This window comes from Phyllostomus discolor, chromosome 9 (genome assembly GCF_004126475.2).
Source record: "Phyllostomus discolor isolate MPI-MPIP mPhyDis1 chromosome 9, mPhyDis1.pri.v3, whole genome shotgun sequence".
In the NCBI taxonomy this organism is placed as follows: domain Eukaryota; kingdom Metazoa; phylum Chordata; class Mammalia; order Chiroptera; family Phyllostomidae; genus Phyllostomus; species Phyllostomus discolor.
In genome coordinates, this window is record NC_040911.2 from 16577319 (window position 1) to 16596769 (window position 19451).

At 37.7% G+C, this 19451-nt stretch overlaps 1 protein-coding gene across 4 annotated transcripts in view; it reads right to left on the reverse strand.

Moving 5' to 3' along the window:
* Positions 1-18537, reverse strand: part of SMAD4 (SMAD family member 4) — a 64585-nt gene extending 46048 nt beyond the window's left edge. For 3 of the 4 annotated variants that reach the window (XR_003685372.2, XM_028523937.2, XM_036010201.1), the window contains exons 1-4: positions 18173-18537; positions 2895-3274; positions 1870-2044; positions 1406-1435 (exon numbers count right to left, since the gene is read on the reverse strand). Coding sequence is in view for 3 of the 4 variants with exons in the window: in XM_028523937.2 (XP_028379738.1) it covers positions 1406-1435; positions 1870-2044; positions 2895-3143 (454 nt within the window). In the remaining variant the exon portion in view is untranslated. Of the gene's footprint in view, positions 1-1405; positions 1436-1869; positions 2045-2894; positions 3275-17812; positions 17955-18172 lie in introns of those variants that run through there. The other variant, XM_036010200.1, reaches the window with a different exon arrangement.
* Between the last annotated feature and the right edge of the window lie 914 nt (positions 18538-19451).

The window sequence follows — 19451 nt, forward strand, 5'->3', positions numbered from 1 at the left end:
GTATTATTTCTTTGACCAAATCTAGAAAGAGCTGTGAAAAACACCTGTTGTTTTCTGAGGAAAAAAGCCTTCGAAGCCATCTTTTACATACATAACCACCTCTACAAGGCTGAAGACAGCCCTGGAGCCACTAAAGAGAGGCTATTAACCCACACAATCCCGTCAAAAACGGCAATATTTTAGGGTAGGGAAGGAGTGTAATGACTCTTCAGAACTGGATCCCCTCACAACCATCACCCTATGGAGATCTTGAGATAGTTACCACTACAGTCTCCTAAACCCCTAACAACCCCTGAGCTAAATGCTTTACTTCTTCAAAAACAGGATGGAGAGTAGTGAAGATGGGAACTGACATGACATCAGCATCTGTGGTGACAGGGCTTTAACCAATCTTACAGCTGCTCTTCCCAGACTACCACAGCACCTTCCATTACCAACCCTTGTTGTCAGAAGCCTACTGACCACAAACAAGTACCAGGACTAGGCACTAAGATTAGGATCTTCTATTACTAGTGACATGAAACAAAGTAGAGAATAAAAACAAGTAGACCTCCATGCTCCTCCTAAATTTTCAGATATTTCTGACCCGCCTATAAGATTCTGCAACAGAAGAGGTGCTGAGCCACTAATTCCCTCCACAATAATAGCACACCTTTCTAAGATGATAGTGGCTCTTTATCAGTTTCTCTGCAAATTAACTAGTTCTTACAGAATTTTGAGCTTATCAACATGTTCTAAGTACCAGAGCTAAAGTTTTAACAGATCTCTGTTCTTAAATATTACACTAAAAAATAAAACAAAGAACACACACAGCATCTGATGCATTTCCCCACCTCCACTTTCTCCTTTTTAAAATAGGATTAGATCCTCTGTGGCCAGCATGCACAGTGCCCTTTGTTTTATCTACTCAAAATGTAACAAGTCTGAAAAATATTAATATATGTAGTTTTAGATCATTCTTAAAATTATCTATCATAAAAATAAAAATGTTAGATTGAAATGAAGAAAAACTAGAATACTGGCATCTTAAAAATGTTATACATGATTCCAAATTACCAAACATTATAGGCATTTATACCCATTTAAACTAGCTCTGTGAGACTTTCTTCTAAAATAACCAGTTTTAACTGATTTAAAAAATATTCTTCCTTTGTATGTTTTATATTCTCCTGTCATATTTTTAGACTACTTTAGCTCACAAATAGCAGTTCAAATCCAAAGAGGCAACAGCTTATTTAATCGTTTTAAATGCTGATGCATGCACACAACCCAAAATCTACATTTCCAAAGTGGCAAATTTTTTCTTGTAAATGTTATCAGTATCCACAAAATTTCTAAGTGAATAAAAAATAGAGGGGAAAGAATAAAAGAAAACAGAGGAAGTTACAAGAAACAGATTACTTACCATTACTCTGCAGTGTTAATCCTGAGAGATCTTAATTTTTTAAAGGGGAAAAGAAAATGAAACATTAATCATTATCATGAAAATATTTTCCATTGCATTTAAAAAATCACAGAACAGAAATATAAGCTACAGTTAAAATTTCATGAGCCATTTTAATTCAAGAATAGAAATGTAAATGCTATCTGACAATACATGAACTATTTAATTTTATCACATTTTCCATCTTCTTTTTCAAAAATATTCCAAATGGGCAAAAGCACCAACTATTTGATTTTAGCAGTAAAAATACAAGTTTGTTCCAAAGTTGAAATTTAAATATTTTTATTGCATTAAAAATGTTTTATTATTTAGCATTAGTTGCACCCTTGGGCCTCTTCCAAATTTATAATTTAACTCAGAAAAATTAAAACACTATAAGATCTTTTCCCTTTGTGCTTCCAAGGATAAAGGCAAAATCTACTTACCAATTCCAGGTGATACAACTCGTTCATAGTGATATGGATTCACACAGACACTATCACATTTTAAGTCAAACGCATACTGACAATATTTAACATGTTTTAGTTCATTTTTGTGAAGATCAGGCCACCTCCAGAGACGGGCATAGATCACATGAGGAAATCCTTTCCGACCTGCCACCTAGGAAAAATAAAGGACCACTTGTTAAGCATCAGTTATACATCACACATTAACAAGACACTTCAAACACATTCTGATCTAACCCTCAGAACCCTACAAGTCAGCACTATGACCCTCATCTCACAAATGAGGAAACTGAAGCTCAAAGTAACTTACTCAGCCATGGTCACAGCGAGGTGAGCTCAGGGGTGATTTCAAGGCCTGTGCTCAGGTTTTAAAAATGCAAAAAAAAGTATGAGTTTGTTCTAGAAATTATGCCTAAAATCTAGAAATAAAATTATTTTTTAATCTGAAGACTTAGGGTTTCCTTAAAAAATTCAGCACATACGTATTTGTAGTTACACATGAAAAATGAGACTTGTTAAAATGAAAGGTAAAGAGCATTTGTAAAATATAAGCTTTTTAACTCAAGTTTTAAAGATAAGCTTGAATTCTAGATTGTTTTTTATATAAAAGTACCAAACATACAACATCAAAATTCTAAATTACATGAGAACCAAGTATAACTCAGGTTTTTTAAAATGTGCATATAATACCAAAAAGGAAAAAAAAAAAGCTACAAGGATGAATACCAAAGTGCTAAAGGTGTGGATTTTCTTCTTTTATGTTCCAAATTTTCTACATTTGACTTTTAGGTCAGAACATTAAACAATTTTAAAAATATATCTTTATTATATGGAATACACAGACTTCCATATGTTTCTATAATGTGTACTAGTACAAGATGTACAATATCTAAAGAGATGGAGCAAGGATTAAATTACCCCAAAAAAACTTAAGAGAAAACAAGATTTTTTTTTTTAAGCCTGCCACTACAAGAGTTATAAGGAAACTTTAGTACCAAACTAACCTGAAGCCTTCCATCCAATGTTCTCTGTATGGTAACACATTTGCTAGGATGAGCTCCATTTGTAGTAATGGCTGTTATTAAAGAATCCAATTCATCTTTTTTCTCCTTCAGCTTCTTTACCAAACTTTCAATTGCTCTTTTTGCAAATGTTTCACTCTCTCCACCTTGTCTATGGCACATCAAACTATGTACAATGCTCAGACAGGCATCATTACTTGTTGGTGTATTTGTAATAGACATACTGTCCATTTGTTAAAGTTATTTCTTTTAAATCAAATATGTCTCCAACTTCCAGAGCAATTTTGATCTTTTGGTGGCAGTAAAAAAATACTGGCTAACGTTGCAAGGAAAACTGTTAGACATGTGGTATTCAGGATAATCTAAAAAAAAAAATAAAGAAAGAAGACAGATATTAGAACACATTTTACAAAGTAGAGTCAATTACTTGGGAAAAGACGGCATTGCTCCAGTTAAGTCAAAAACTCAATGCTCATAATTAAAATTTGGTGCTTAGATTTTTACATGACTTAAAATGTTGCTGTTTTTGACATTCCAAAAATATTAAAGTTAGGCCTTCTCCTTATAAAGGCATGCTCAATCAAGTCTTGTTGATTGTATTAGTCACCCTAAAGTAAAATCTTATAACTTTAAAATGAAATACTTATTAAGACCAGCACTTTAAAATATTCTTCATCAACTAGTTAAACCTAATAGTCTGTCACTAACACACATGAAAATTTCACTATCACCTAGTATCAAATGCTGTTTATCAGTTAACACCACCCATCTTTGTTAAAAGAGACTGACAACAGTAAAAAGGTAAGTAACAATTTTCAAATGGGCATAGGATTCTAATACTCATTTCTACAAAGAATGGCCATAAAGCACATGAAAAATGCTCAACATCATTAGTCATTAGAGAAATGCAAATCAAAATCACAAAAAGATGTCACATCACATCCACTAGCTGGATAAATCAAAAGGATGTACTGAGAAAGACAAATACCCTACAATTTCACTTATATGTGGAATTTAATGAAAATAAACAAAATAGAAAGACTCATAAATATAGAAAACAGATTGATAGCTGATAGAGGGCTAGGCGGTTAGGGAGCTAGGTGAAAATGATGAAAGGATTAGACCAGGCTGGTGTTGCTCAGAAGACCGAACGCCAGCCTACGAACCGAAAGGTCGCCAGTTCGATTCCCTGTCAGGGCCCAGGGAGGAATAAACATCTCACCAGAACTGAATGAAGAAACAATTGAAAAAAAAAAAAATGAGGAGAGGCTGAAGAACCCCTGGGACAACTTTAAATGCTCTAATATCTGAATCATAGGGGTGCCAGATGGAGAAAAACAAGAACAAGAAGCTGAAAACTTATTTAAAAACATAATGAAAGAAAACTTCCCCAGTCTGGCAAAGGAAATATACTGCCAGGAAGTCCAGGAATCCCAGAGAGTCCCAAAGAAATTGGCCCAAAAAGGAACGCACCAAAGCACATCATCATTCAGTTACCCAAGATTAAAGGTAAGGAGAGAATCTTAAAAGCAGCAAGAGAAAAGGAGACAGTTACCTACAAAGGAATTCCCATAAGACTATCAGCTGATTTCTCAAAAGAAACCTTATGGGCAAGAAGGGGCTGGAAAGAAGTATTTGAAGTCATGAAAGGCAGGAACCTACATCCAAGAGTACTCAATCCAACAAAGCTATCATTTAGAATGGAAGGGCAGATAAAGTGCTTCCCAGATAAGGTCAAGTTAAAGGAGTTCATAATTACCAAGAACTTATTATATGAAACGTTAAAGGGATTTACCTAAGAAAAAGAAGATCAAAAACTATGAACAATAAAGTGACACCAAACTCACAACTATCAACAAGTGAACCCACAAAATGAAAACAAAAACTAGGTAAACAACTAGAACAGGAACAGGAACAGAATCAGAGAAATGGAGATCATGTGGAGGGTTATCAGTGGGGAGGGGGAGAATGGGGGAGAAGGCACAGAGAATGAGAAACATAATTGGTAGGCAGAAAACAGACAGCGGGAGGTTAAGAATAGTACAGGAAACAGAGAAGTCAAAGAACTTATGTGTACAGCCCATGGACATGAACTAAGTGGGGGAATATTGGAGGGTTGGGGATGCAGGACAGAAGGGGGACAAAGAAGGGAAAAATTGGGAAAACTAGTAGCATAATCAATAAACTATTGTTAAAAAAGATTTCACATGGAATAAGAAAAGGTCATCAGTTTAGGAATAAATGACAAAGTTGGAGTGGAGATTGTACTTTGCATGCTGGGTTGTTTTTGTTTGTTTGCTGATGTTGTTGCATTCCATGCTTATTTTGCTTTTATTTTCTTTTGCTATTTACTTACAATTTTTAAAAATCTGCCTCCCACATCAAAGAAATAAAACTAACTCATCAGTCTAGACTAAAACCTGTTCCTCTTCTGATGACCTTTATTTCTAAAGCACTACATCCATTCCATTACCCAACACTGGAAAGCCTGGTAAAGCATCTTTGACCTTCCTCTCTTTTTCACTACCCCCGTATTTTCTCACAAAGTTACATGATTCTTTACCTTAGTCAGTCTGCTCCTTTCTACTCTCCCTAACACTGTTGGAAAATGGGGTGTCTTTAGAATGTGTATCAATCACTTGGTATCTACCACATGTTCCCCATTATTGTTATCTGTTTTATACAGGTAAATGCCTGTCTGCAACTAATTATAAGCCCCATGCAGAAAAGAAGCATTTTTTTCCTCAAATCTTTAAATACTCACCACATGCATACATTCAGTAAATATTTTAAGGTACACTTTTCAGATAACCAAAAATTATCTAAACGGGGAAGGAAGGGTTTGGAGTCAGAGTCAATAGTCCACAGAGTCAAGGCACATGCCTGAGTCACAGGCCAGGTCCCCAGTGGGGGGCGTGTGAGAGGCAACCACACATTGATGTTTCTCTCCCTCTCTTTCTCCTCCTTTCCTCTCTCTCTAAAAATAAGTAAATAAAATATTTTTTAAAAAATTCCAGGCAAAAACTTGTGGATTGACTATAGTTTTTTATTCTGTGGCTTTTCCTTGCAACAAGTTTTGAAGAGTGCAAATACTTCATTGTTGAACTCATTTTTTATATTAAATTTCAAAAGATTAGTGCCAATTTACAATGTAATTAAAGTGTGAGATAACTATTTCACCATAATCTCACCATCAGATGTTATCACTTCTAAAATTTAAGCAGTCTTTGTGCCCAATGACATCTCAAAAACAGTTTTAACTGCACATGTCTTTGAAAACTAATTAAAATATCCTTGCTTTCTTAAATAGGGCTCTGTCATATGTGTTTATCTTTGCTGTGTTCCTAGGACCACAAGTACCTGAAACATTATTTAAAAGTTTCCTGCATAAAAAATAATTATCAATAGGGGTATATCGATGTTTTCCTACTTAAAGAGCTCTACATTATAATTTTTAAAAAAGAGTTGTATGTAATGATAGTAGATAAGGGCACCAGACTGGTGCAAATAAAATTTTATGTTCTAATTAAAGCTCTAGCAACATGACTGAAATAAATTAACATCTCTTTCAATTTTTTCATCTATAAAATGGGAGCAATACATGCCTTGCCAACTTTACAGACTTGCTGTGGTAATCAAATGCAACAAAGTACAAAAAAGCAATGTGGAAGCACAAATTGACCCATCCAACAAACACTGTATCTACCCTGTGCAAATCACTACAGACACAAAACAAGTAGTGCATAATTAGAAAGTGGTTCTCAACTCTATCAAACATCAAATTTTGTAACAAATAATTTCTATCACCCTGTTAGGTGTCTTTGAAACAAAAACCTATTTACACCTATTTTTAAAATTTCAATAATACCCTAATTGTTATACAAAGGAAAAGATTTATAAAACATGTATTTTAATAAAAATGCCCTGGCATATTAACAAATTTAGAAAAAATGATAGATGCCTGCACTTGTATGTAGAATCACCATAAATATGACAGCCACAAATTCAAACCTTCCAATACAGGTGTGTTGTTTTGGCAATTCAAATAGCACAATGGCACTGCAACTGGTGACATGGATTTTCCAAAATGATGAATTCCTGATAAAGTTCCAAACAAAACAACTTCAATTACAAACCCAAATTATTTCATTTCTGAAAAAATGAGTACATATTAAATGGAATTGGGCTCTAGGTTAATTGTATGTTTCCTCCTACATGAATTTCTGGGGCATTTGAAAGTGTTGTGGGATGCAAGATAATTCCTCAAAGTTATCTCCACCAAAACTCCTCCAACTAATTTTCACAACATCCCTCAAGAAGCAGTACTTAATCCTCTGAGAAGCACTGATTTAGAAGATCCAAATACATTACACTAAGTAATAGATGCTATATAGGTAGTTGTTAAAGTGATTTGGGACTATAAATGAGAAAACATGGAAAGTTCACAGGTAAACTAAATCATAGCATGATGTAGTGGTGACAATCAACCCCCAAAATATCAATAACATAAGCCACAGGTGTATTTTCTGCATAAACTGGGAGCACTGCTCACTGTTACCTCTCAAGGATTAGGCCAACAAAGACTCCATCTCCACATATGTCTTTAAATGGTGGGGGAAGACACAGGATAATTCATGTACTATGTTTTAAAGGTCGACCATCCCTTCTGCTCACATTTGATTGGCCAAAGTCATATGGCCATGTCAGTGGTTCTTAACCAGAGCAATTTTGTCCCGCAGGGGACATTTGGCAATGTCTAAAGAAATTTTTGATTTTCACAATTGGATGGGGAAGTGGGAGGCAGAGCACTACTGGCATCTAGTGGGTAAAGGCCAGGGCTGCTGCCAAACATCCTTCAATGAAGAGGACAGTTTCCCACAACAAAAATTTATCCAGCCCAAAATGTCGGTAGTGCCAAGTTTGAGAAACACTGGACCATGCCTATTTTCAAGTGGGGGAGGGAGACAGAGAAGTGCAATATTACTATGTGCCAAAAGAGAGCCATCAGATTATTGGTGGAACTGTACCAATGACTACCACATGTGATTAAGACTTTGCCAGATTAAAGGAAAATCACAAGGAAAAGCAGAGAGGCAAGAGTACAGATGTTTTTGTCTACAGTAAATTATGATAGGAAAGGGGGGAGAAACAGTGTTACATATCCATTAGAAAAACTATAGTGAGAAGATAAAGAATAGCTTTTGAAAGCGAAACAGAAAAGTTAGGAGACAGTAATCAGAAGAGTGATAGGGCCTAGATTAGAGGCATGGGCAATGAAAACAAAGGAGGAACCAATGAAATATTTCTAGGTAGAACATACTAGATTTTAATCAACTAAGTTATAAGGGGTGAAAAGAAGGGTCACTCAAAAGATGTCCCCTTTCCTAGATAAGTTAATTCAATGATGACAAAATAAAATTTAAGATGCATGCTGTGTTTTAAAGCGCTCAGTAGAGAAAAGCCTATCTGCAAGTCTCTAACATACAGGTGTTAGATAAAGTCACTGTGACAGAACAAATAATCCCATGGTGACAAGGGCAATGGGAGGCAGAAAGTCAGTAAAAGGGACAAAGCATTCTTCTTTTATCTATCATCTATCAATCATGTGTTTGTCTCTAACCGTGTTTTAATACTACTGTCACCTGATGCTGACCACAGGTCTAACAGCTACTCTATGGACTACAAAGCCAGATAACCAAGCTAATTAAGTTACCCTCTAATACTAAAAAGTCTGAGTGCCAGCCTAAAGGGCTCTCATGGAATTCATAAACTTTAGTTAATCAATGTTTACATGTTTTTACTTCTCAGATGTTTGTTTACTTTTGAATTATTGCCTGTATTATACATGAAACAAAAATGTACGTTTTCTAGAAGTTACAGGTATTTATTAGAAGTTTCTTGATTTATGATTAATAAACTATTAATATGGGAATATTTGAGAAAAGTGCTTAATTTTTAAAAGCTTGACCTGGTGAAGTAGCACTAGGAAGAAATTCTAATCACAGGCTTACAGGCAGGAGGAAAAGGGTGTGCAGGCTTAGTTCAAAAGGCTGTAGCCTAGATCCTGAACAGGAACATCCAAGAGTTGAGGTTCATTACACTGAGGGCAGCTGGAGGAGAACCTCCAAAACACAAAGGATTATACACACAGGTATTAATAATTATAAAAACCTGAGATGGGAATAATACAATCAGAATGCTTTTGTCATGATTTTTAAGATGAACTACATAGAACAAATTTAGAGGTGTGCTTGTTTACCCATAGGTCTTAGATTTAAATGTCATATTACAAGAGTATGGTGACTGCCAGCTGGAAAGGGATTAGGAGGACATAGAAAAGAGTGAAGCGGCAATAGACAGTGACAGCTTTGGGTGCTGAACACACAATATACAGATGATGTATTACACAACTGTACACCTGAAACCTGTAATTTTATTAAGTATTGTCACCCCAGTAAGTTCAATAAAAATTAAAATAAATAAATATAATAGTACAGCAGCTTCACCTTAAATAATCTTATTTAAAAATTACCATGCTCTTGATATGTTACAGAGATTGTTAAAAGAAGAATCAACCAAGTCCATCTGTTTTTCTCCTGCCAGCATGTATTTCCCCTTCTGTAACAGTAATCTTATCTTCTAAGGAGAACCTCCCCATCTGGGCAGGTGGAACAATCCCAGCCTGACTAACCAAAGTCACCACCTTGCCACATCAGTTGTTTCAAAGATAGGACAGGACCCAAGACAGGCCAATGACACAGCTCAAGGACTTATGATGGAACTGCAGAAAGAAAAAAAAAAAAAAAAGGTTCTCTGCTGGACCTGAAGCTGGGAGGAGTTACACAGGAGCCTCACTAAGACTAAAACTAAAAGAAATAAAACCAAAGCCAAGAGAGAGTCCTGATGATCCTGGCTGGTTGTGACGCTGATCCAGCACTCTGAGGCCAGCCATATTTCCAGATGAAGCCAGTGAAATTTCTCTTTTCTTAAATTTGACTTCTAAATGTTTCCCAGTATGTAATAACTGAACAAAAATTAATGACATTCTCAGAAATGGAAGTAATATAATACGAACCACATAAACAACGGAACCAAGCAGGAATCTAGTCAATAATACAAACAACTATGTAACTAGTTACTTTTCTTTATCAATTTAGAAACAGAGAAACATCGATTTGTTGTTCTAATTATTTATGCATTCATTGGTTGCTTCTTGTATGTGCCCTGACCAGAGATCAAACCTGCAATTTGGCATATCAGGACAATGCTCTAGCCAAACTGAACTACACAGCCAGGGCAATAACTACTTACTTTCTTTAAAGTATATTTTACTGATTATGCTATTCAGAACAGTTGTTCTAACTTTTTCTCCCCTTTATCCCCCTTCTCCCTGCGCCTTCCCACCCTCCAGCATTCCCACCCTACTAGTTCATGTCCATGGGCTGTACACATAAGTTCTTTGACTTCTCTGTTTCCTGTACTATTCTTAACCTCCCCCTGTCTGTTTTCTGCCTACCAATTATGTTTCTCATTCTCTGTGCCTTCTCCCCCATTCTCCCCCTCCCCACTGATAACCCTCCACATGATCTCCATTTCTCTGATTCTGTTCCTGTTCCTGTTCTAGTTGTTTACCTAGTTTTTGTTTTCATTTTGTGGGTTCACTTGTTGATAGTTGTGAGTTTGGTGTCACTTTATTGTTCATAGTTTTTGATCTTCTTTTTCTTAGGTAAATCCCTTTAACGTTTCATATAATAAGTTCTTGGTAATTATGAACTCCTTTAACTTGACCTTATCTGGGAAGCACTTTATCTGCCCTTCCATTCTAAATGATAGCTTTGTTGGATTGAGTACTCTTGGATGTAGGTTCCTGCCTTTCATGACTTCAAATACTTCTTTCCAGCCCCTTCTTGCCCATAAGGTTTCTTTTGAGAAATCAGCTGATAGTCTTATGGGAATTCCTTTGTAGGTAACTGTCTCCTTTTCTCTTGCTGCTTTTAAGATTCTCTCCTTACCTTTAATCTTGGGTAACTGAATGATGATGTGCTTTGGTGCGTTCCTTTTTGGGCCAATTTCTTTGGGACTCTCTGGGATTCCTGGACTTCCTGGCAGTATATTTCCTTTGCCAGACTGGGGAAGTTTTCTTTCATTATGTTTTTAAATAAGTTTTCAGCTTCTTGTTCTTGTTCTTCTCCATCTGGCACCCCTATGATTCGGATGTTGGAACATTTAAAATTGTCCCAGGGATTTCTCAGCCTCTCCTCATTTTTTGAATAATTATTTCTTCATTCCGTTCTAGTTGGATGTCTATTTCTTCCTTCTGCTCCAAACTGTTTATTTGAGTCCCAGTTTCCTTCTCTTCACTGTTGATTCCCTGTATATTTTCCTTTACTTCACTTTATATACCCTTCATTTCTTCCTTCATTTTGAGACTAAACTCAGTAAGTTCTGTGAGCATCCTGATCACCAGTGTTTTGAACTCTGCATCTGATAGGTTGTCTATCTCCTTGTCACTTAGTTCTTTTTCTGGAGTTCTGATGTGTTCTTTTATTTGGGCCATATTTCTTTGTCTCAGTGTGCCTATTCCATTTTAAGGGGCCATAACTAGTTACTTTAAAATAGAAGTTGTCCAACTATCTGGTCTCAGGTCCCCTTATTTACATTCCTAATTATTGAGAATTCCAAACAGCCTATGTTTATGTGAGTTACATCTACTGACACTTAGCATATTACTAATTAAAACTAAAAAATGTTTAAATATTAATTAAATCAATTTAAAATAATAAGCCTATTATGTATTAATATGTCTTATGAAAAACAACTATGTTCCAAAACACACAAAGAAGTCAGTATTCAGAGTGATTTTTGTCTTCCATTTTTTCAAATTTCTCTAATGTCTAGCTTAAGAGAAGATAGCTGGACTGTCATCTGCTTCTGCATTCAATCTGCTGTGATATGTTGTTTTGGTTAGAGTATATGAAGAAAGTATGGCCCTGGCCAGTGTGGCTCAGTTGGCTGGAGGTCACATGTTTGATTCCTAGTCAGGGCTCATGCCTGGGTTGTGGGTTCAGTCCCTCCTTGGGGTACATATGAGAGGCAGCCGATTGAGGTGTGTGTGTCTCTCTCTCACATCAATGTTTCTCTCCCTCTCTCTCCTTCACTCTAAAATCAATAAGCATGTCCTCAGGTGAGGATTTTTTTTAAAGCCTATTGCTAAATGAAAAACTAAAAGTAAAAAATATATGTAAAAAAGAAAGAAAATGTGCCTCAGACAAATAAGTAATTGGAATATTTTAATGGCCTTTTAAGATACTAGGTATTCAGCGTTTATTTAACACCAAATGCAACAAAGGGAAATTCTTAAAGGCTAGTTGCAAAATGAAATCTGAATCCCTATCAGTGAACTTTTTGGCTGTGTTTTTTAAAAATCCATTGATCTATATTATATTTTGAATGGATCTCCTACCTGTGTGTGATTTTATAACATCATGCATTGGTCATTTGGAAAAACCTTAGTTTAATGAGTTATACAGATCTTCCGAATGTTGAAACATTTTCTTATTATATATATATTTATTTATTTACTTACTTACTTACTTAAATCACATACCTTAATATCACCACTAATCTCTTCACTCATTTCCAAGGACATACCTGCCAAATATCCGTATCTGCATAACTATGGTTTATCAGTCATTCTTTTATGTAAAAATAAAAATAGCGTTCCATTTAAAAAGCAGCTAGTTTAGCCCTGGCTTGAGTGGCTCAGTTGGTTGGAGCATGGTTCTATAAACCAAAACCAATCCCAGCTGGGGCACCTACGGGAGGCAACCAATTCATGTTTCTCTCACATTGATGTGTGTGTGTGTGTACGTACCTCCTGGTTTATCTTACTCCATTAAGTACTACTTCTGATCATCATTCCTCTAGATGACTGAACTACAATGACTGCCATCTACTGATATCAAATACTCTAGAATTCACCAGTAGTATCCTTAAATATATATCCTTAATTCAGTTTTACATTTATGAACATATTTTGACTTGAAAAAGAAATGAATTGCATATACATTCATCCACATTAAGATACAGAAGACATACATACCTTTCTACAAAGACCAGTATTCAACAGCAATCTTTTTATTCAAATCATAAGATTTACATTTTAAACATGCAAATTAAGGTTTGATGAATTTTAAGTAAATTACTCCAGTATACCAATGATTGTAAAATAAAGCCCTGTACCGTACTGAAACAAATGAAGCAGTAGTATAAGTATACTAAAATATCCAAAGCCTTTAAAATAAAGAGGTACTTTTTTTATATACAGATTCCCATGCCCCCTCTACTCTATTCCCAATTCTGAATCTATGTGTGTTGGGATGGGGCATGGGAAGGAAAAAAATAATATTTTGTTCTTTTTTTTTTAAATAGCTCTTCCAGAGACAGAGATGCAACTGTTCTTAAACTGGCACTTCAGGAAATATAGATGGAGAGCTGAAGCTATAAGCATAAGTGATTTCTAAAGAACTACCAACTAGTTGGGCTCGCTGAGCAACTTTCTCACAGTATTTAAGTTAAACCCTGACAGCAAAAGCTCAATCCATGTGACCCTGACTGGTGTGGCTCAGTGGGTTAGGCATTGTCCAGAAAACCAAGAGTTGGTTCACCAGTTCAATTCCCAGTCAGAGCACACGCCTGAGTTTCATGCCAAGTCCCCAGTTGGGGGCATGCTAGAACCAACCAATGGGTATTTCTCACATCGATGTTTCTCTCCCTCTCTTTCCCCTCATTTCCCCCCTCTCTAAAGTTGAATAAATAAAATATTTTTTCAAAAAAAGCTAGATCAATGTAACTTGCATCTCACGAACCAATGAAGTGGCCAGTTAATTGGTACCTAGAATATTTTACTGTTTCCAAAGAGACTACCCCCTATGAAAACCAAGTTCCTTTGGGAATTTACATGTTAATTTTGGCACCTAAATGAATTGCCAAAGTAAGCTCCTCTAAAAGAAGCCCAAGTAAGCATTTTATTTTAGAGAGTACTTTAAGAGATCAATGTTCTAGTTAGGATAGTGATGATACTAGTATACCAATAGCTTCCTAAAACTTGCCATCAGACAGTTCAAACAAATTGAAAAATGAAAAGGAGAAAATGAGGGAGAGGAGAGAAGAAGGGACAGACCTGGAAGCAAAACATATATGACAATATCTTCTAGGGACTCATTAAGTTAGATGTGAGATGATTACATTGTGCATATGTATCTCACTGTATTAAAAACTGTAAAGCTCCTGGCTGGCGTAGCTCAGTGGATTGAGCGTGGGCTGCGAACCAAAGTGTCACAGGTTCAATTCCCAGTAAGGGCACATGCCTGGGTTGCAGGCCACGGCCCCCAGCAACCACACATTGATGTTTCTCTCTCTCTCTTTCTCCCTCCCTTCCCTCTCTAAAAATAAATAAATAAAAATCTTTAAAAAAAAAAAACACTGTAAAGCCGACACAAGTGAAATTTTAAAAAGTTAGAGGACCCTAATAGCTCAACCACTTTGGAACTCTGATGTGGCTATACCCCAAGCCAAATGAATCACTATTTCTGGGGGTGGGATCCAGCCATTAGAGTTTCATAAAGCTCCCCAACGAATTTCAAAGTGCAGCCAAGGTTGAGAACCACTGCCCTAAACCTAGGAATAAAAACATAAATAACTATTAAAAAGACAAACCCAACACAATTATAAATCCTCCAGATTGAAAACAATTTTCATTTAAAATGTAAATACTAAGCCCTGGCTGGTGTGGCTTGGTGGATTGAGCACCTGCCTGCAAACCAAAGGGTCGCTAGTTCAATTCCCAGTCAGGGCACATGCCAGACTTGTGGGCCAGGTCCCCAGTGGGAGGCGCATGAGAAGCAGCCACACATTGATGTGTCTCTCCCTCCTTCTCCCTCCCTTCCTGTCTCTAAAAATACACAAATAAAATCATTTTAAAAATAAAATAAAATGTAATCACTGAAGTACAGTTCTTGATCCTAAGGCATTTACAATTATCACCAACTTGAAATTAAGTCCCTGGCCAGATAGTAGTTGGTTAGAGCATCATCCTAATACGCCAAGGATGCAAGTTTGATCTCTGGTCAGAATATATACACAAAACACTGCATAAATAAGTGGAACAGCAAACTGATGTCTCTGTCTCTATCTTTCTCTCTCAAATCAATATATAAAAAAAATTTTAAGATGCAGTAATAGAAACTAGCTATAATCGGCCTCTGGTAGCTTTCTATCTTACCTATGATATAATTTGCAGCAGCAAATAATCAAGACTTAAATTATAAGATCCTGACCGCCTATTACCCTGGTTTTACATAGGTAAGCACTACCCTCATTTTTAACCACTCTCATGATTAAAATAAATTTTCCTGGATGCCAATCACACCACGTAATAGTGTGAAAGTGACACAACCCAAAATACCTTGTTCCTGAGAAACAGAAATTCAGCCATATTTCCCATCACCAGAATTACACATTTTAGAATTTTAAAAAATCTAAAAATTCCAAATCTGACCCATTATCAAGCATATGTTTTGGCATATTATAATGCAAATAGTATACACTGAAAGCCATTCAAATGACAATCTAGACATACTAGTTAACTGTTTGAATTTCTCTTTTTAAATCGAATCTTCATTAACTGTTGAGCAAAAAGAACAGAATTTGATAATTTAACAAAAATTAAATTGTGTATGCTAACCTAACTCCTTTAACTTTCATTTAATGTAGAAAATAATGAAACCACTGAAACTGACTAATTTTATACATGATTAAACATGAGAGTCACCTTTAATCATCACTTAAGCAAAAAAAAAAAAAAAACACTGCCTCACTACACAATCTTTTAGGAGGAAGAAAGAAAAGGATATCCAAACACATATGATGAGCACTCAAATGATTAATATTTTTTAAAAATCACTCTAAAATCACTGAATGAAAATGAAAAAAGTAATGAGCTGAAGAGAACAAAATAAAATTGAAATGTTTCAACATAAGAAAAATAATGCATATTCTCACCAAAAGAGGCAAAATTTTAGGCAACACTAAATATACATTTTAAATATAATGAACAAAGCTGATCTGTAAGGTTAACTGCCCTAGAAGAAGCCTCAGCAATTTAGAGCTCAATTAGAATAGTGCCTAATGATGTTACTATAACACCAACTCACTCAGGAAAAAACAGCTTTCAAGCCAGAGAGCTGGAGTGTGACTGGGCAACATAAATTAGTTTTATACTTGTTCTTTAATTGGGGGTTTGGAATCTGAAGGGATATGCCAGAGAGAGAGAGAAAAAGAGGGGTGGAGGATCGTGCACGTGAGCATGAGAATTCACACACAAATGAAAAAAACAGCTCAACTAAAATGTAGTTTACGAAAGTGAAGCATAGGTTTTTACAAAGATTTGCTGCTTCCTAGTATAAGCAGAATTGCTTCAAGCTGCAAAGCCATCAAAAAAGGCCAATGATCCACATTAAACTTACCATGAAAAATTTCAAAGGTACTTTCTCAGCACAAATTTTCATTAAACCTGAAACCAATTTGAAGGTTTATCGTCGTCCCCCCCACACACCCCAAGCCCAAGATTTACAATGAAGGCACTTAGCTAAACAGAAGTTTCTACTTGGGCACTCCCACTTCAAAAATAAAACAAGATGCAATACCTCTTTAAAGCAACCTTCCCAAAAACCTGGAAAGCAAAGAAAAGGCCACTTCTATTAACAGACTCACAAAATGGCATATCAATTTTGTCTAGAAAGCTTTTAGTTTTAACTCCAACTTAAACCTACATAATTCATCACCACTTTTAGACCTAAAAATACTCCAAATCGTAAAGGTTTGGCCTGACTGAATTACATCTGTTCTGTAGTAAACCCAAATAACAAAAAACAAAAATCATGACGTTATCAAAGGGACGTTATGGTATCATAAGAAACCATATTTTTAAATGTTAATTATAGGAATCATTTACAACTTGACGTGTCATGTACTAACTTTCCAAAAGAGTAAATCCTTGGCAGAAAAGGTACATGCTAGGACTTTGTATGCTATGTTTCAACTGAAATATATTTAGTTTTTTGCAACATGGCAAAGGCAATTTATAAAATCCACAATAAAAATAGTTCAAATGCAATGTTCCAAATACTATTACTTTATGAACGTATGTATTTTCTATTAAGAAAAGTACTCAACCTACTTTTTAAACACCCGGACAAACTGCTACTGAGACTAAAAGGATGCTAATTCTGTCAAAAGACAAAGGTTGTTAAACAAAAATTAACCAAGGCTACAAGCCTTCACAAAGTCAATTCGGAGTAATTAAGTTGATTCCACATTATCTCATATTTATTATTCCTAAATGTCGCCAGCAGTTTCACCTTAAACTATGGTGCAAAAACTGAAGGAATTAAGAAACTAAATTCAAAATAAATAAATAAATTATTCGCTTAAAAAATTTACTGGGTTTTCAAGGGAAAAATAACTACCAACCTTCAACAGCGTTTTTAAAACCCACAAAGAAACCTTCATGTTAACTAAACACACCCATTTCTTTGAAAATCTAGCTTGGGGAAGGGGTGGGGCCACAGCCCTCCATCCTCCACCAATTTCACACCCAGTATTTGGAGTCCTGAGCAATAAGGTACACTATGTCTTTTATTTTTTATTAGGGACTGGGGGAGGTATGGTCAGGTGCTAAGATTGTTTCCTGCATGCCACCATCAACCACAGTATTCAAATGCAAGTAAACAAATCAAAGCCCGAACATAAACTAGAATGACACAACCAAGAAAAGAAAATAAGGGACAAAGAGTAAACAAAAATTTGCTTGAGAAAAGAAATGAACACAAACCACTTACAACTTGCGTTTAGCCACCTAAGGCAGCCTCTGCAGCCGACCCAGGGAGTCGGCCCCAGCGGACAGTGAAACTACTCAAGAACAACAAAGAGGAGCGGCGGCCGCGGCGGGAGTCCCTCTTCGAGTTTAACTCCATTCTGCGACAAACTGTGACGGGAGCTCGGGACCGGAGGACCAACCTCGGAGTCAAGGGACCCAAAGCTCAGCGGCCCGACAAGGGACCACGCTGGCTCTCCGCGCGGACCGCTGGCCTCCCGAGCGCTCCCCGCCGCCGCCGCGGGGAGCCCGCCCCGGGGCGGGGAAGCCGCGGGAGGGGTTCGCGGGCCCGGCCGAGGGAAGGGGAGGGGACGTGGCTCGTTACCTGGGCGCGGGCGATGGCGAGGGGAGTTCGCTCTCCCGCCGGGGTTACTCCGCGGGGGCACCGGGCCTGTCGCTCCCCCGGCGGCCCGGAGCGCTCCTCGGCCCCCGCCCCAAGGCGTCCGGGCCAGGCCGCCCTTCCTCGGCGCCGCGCCGCTGCCCGCGCGGGCCGGGCCGCCTCGAGCTCCCAGACCGCCCCACCGCGGGGGCGCCTCTCTCGCGGGGCGCCCGGCTCCCCTCACCCGCTCCAGTCCCCTGGGCGGCCGCGGAGCCGAGCGGAGGACAGGAAGGGACTCCGGAGGAGAGCAGGAGGGTGCGAACGCGGGCTCCGCCACCCGAGCCGCTCCGTTACCGCAGCGGCGACGACGACCAGGGCCGAGGTGTTGCTGCCAACTTGTCGAGAAGACACTGAGCATGCGCGCTCGGAGACCACATCCGGGTAATTTCAGGGTTTGGCCCTGTTTCCCCCGCAGTTTTCCTTTCTCCCGGCGGCCCCCGCCTCCTACCCCTGAGTGACGGGAGGGTCGCTGTGCGCAGGCGCCAGCGGAGAAGCACCGGTAGGTGCGCCGCCCAGAGTCCCGGCTTGGGGTTCCGCAAGGCTCCACAAAGCCGCTTGGAGGCTGTGGTCGCAAGAGACATTAGCATCCCTTTGCAAAAAAAATGTACGCAAGCAGCGCGGGAGACCTCGGCATAAAATGGACTGCCAGTAAGAGTTTATAAATAGCGATAAGCCGGGCCTTGGTTTTGAGGACCTCTGTAGGCACAAAAATTAAATTCTAACAGCTAGCGGTTTACTTTGAGAAGAAACTGGCCATGACTGCTCCTTCCTTCCCTTTCTGCCAACCCTGGATCACTAGATTCAAAGGTTCTTGAATTCGGGAGACTCCCCCTTGGGTTAAAGAGATGCACAGCATAGTCAAGGAATCACACATTTGAGAGAGTGGCTAAGTGTTTATAAAAGTGATTGGTTCTTGTTGGAAGAGATTTAGGCAGAATCTCAGAGTTGGAAGGGACATTTGAGGATCTACAACACAGCTGTTAACTAGGTACCTGTTGGGTAGGAAAGGTGTAAACTCTGCTGTTGACTTTATACTTCTATTTGAAATTTTTACAAGAAGCATGTACTTATTTTATATTTAAAAAGTTCCAGAAAATACATACTAAATATATATATAATTTCCACCAACCAGAAAATACGCTGTTCTAAAGTCATTTCTCTTCCATCTGGAGAATATAACTACTGTTACCAGGTTTCTGACCTTTCAGGGGGCCAAAGCAGCCCT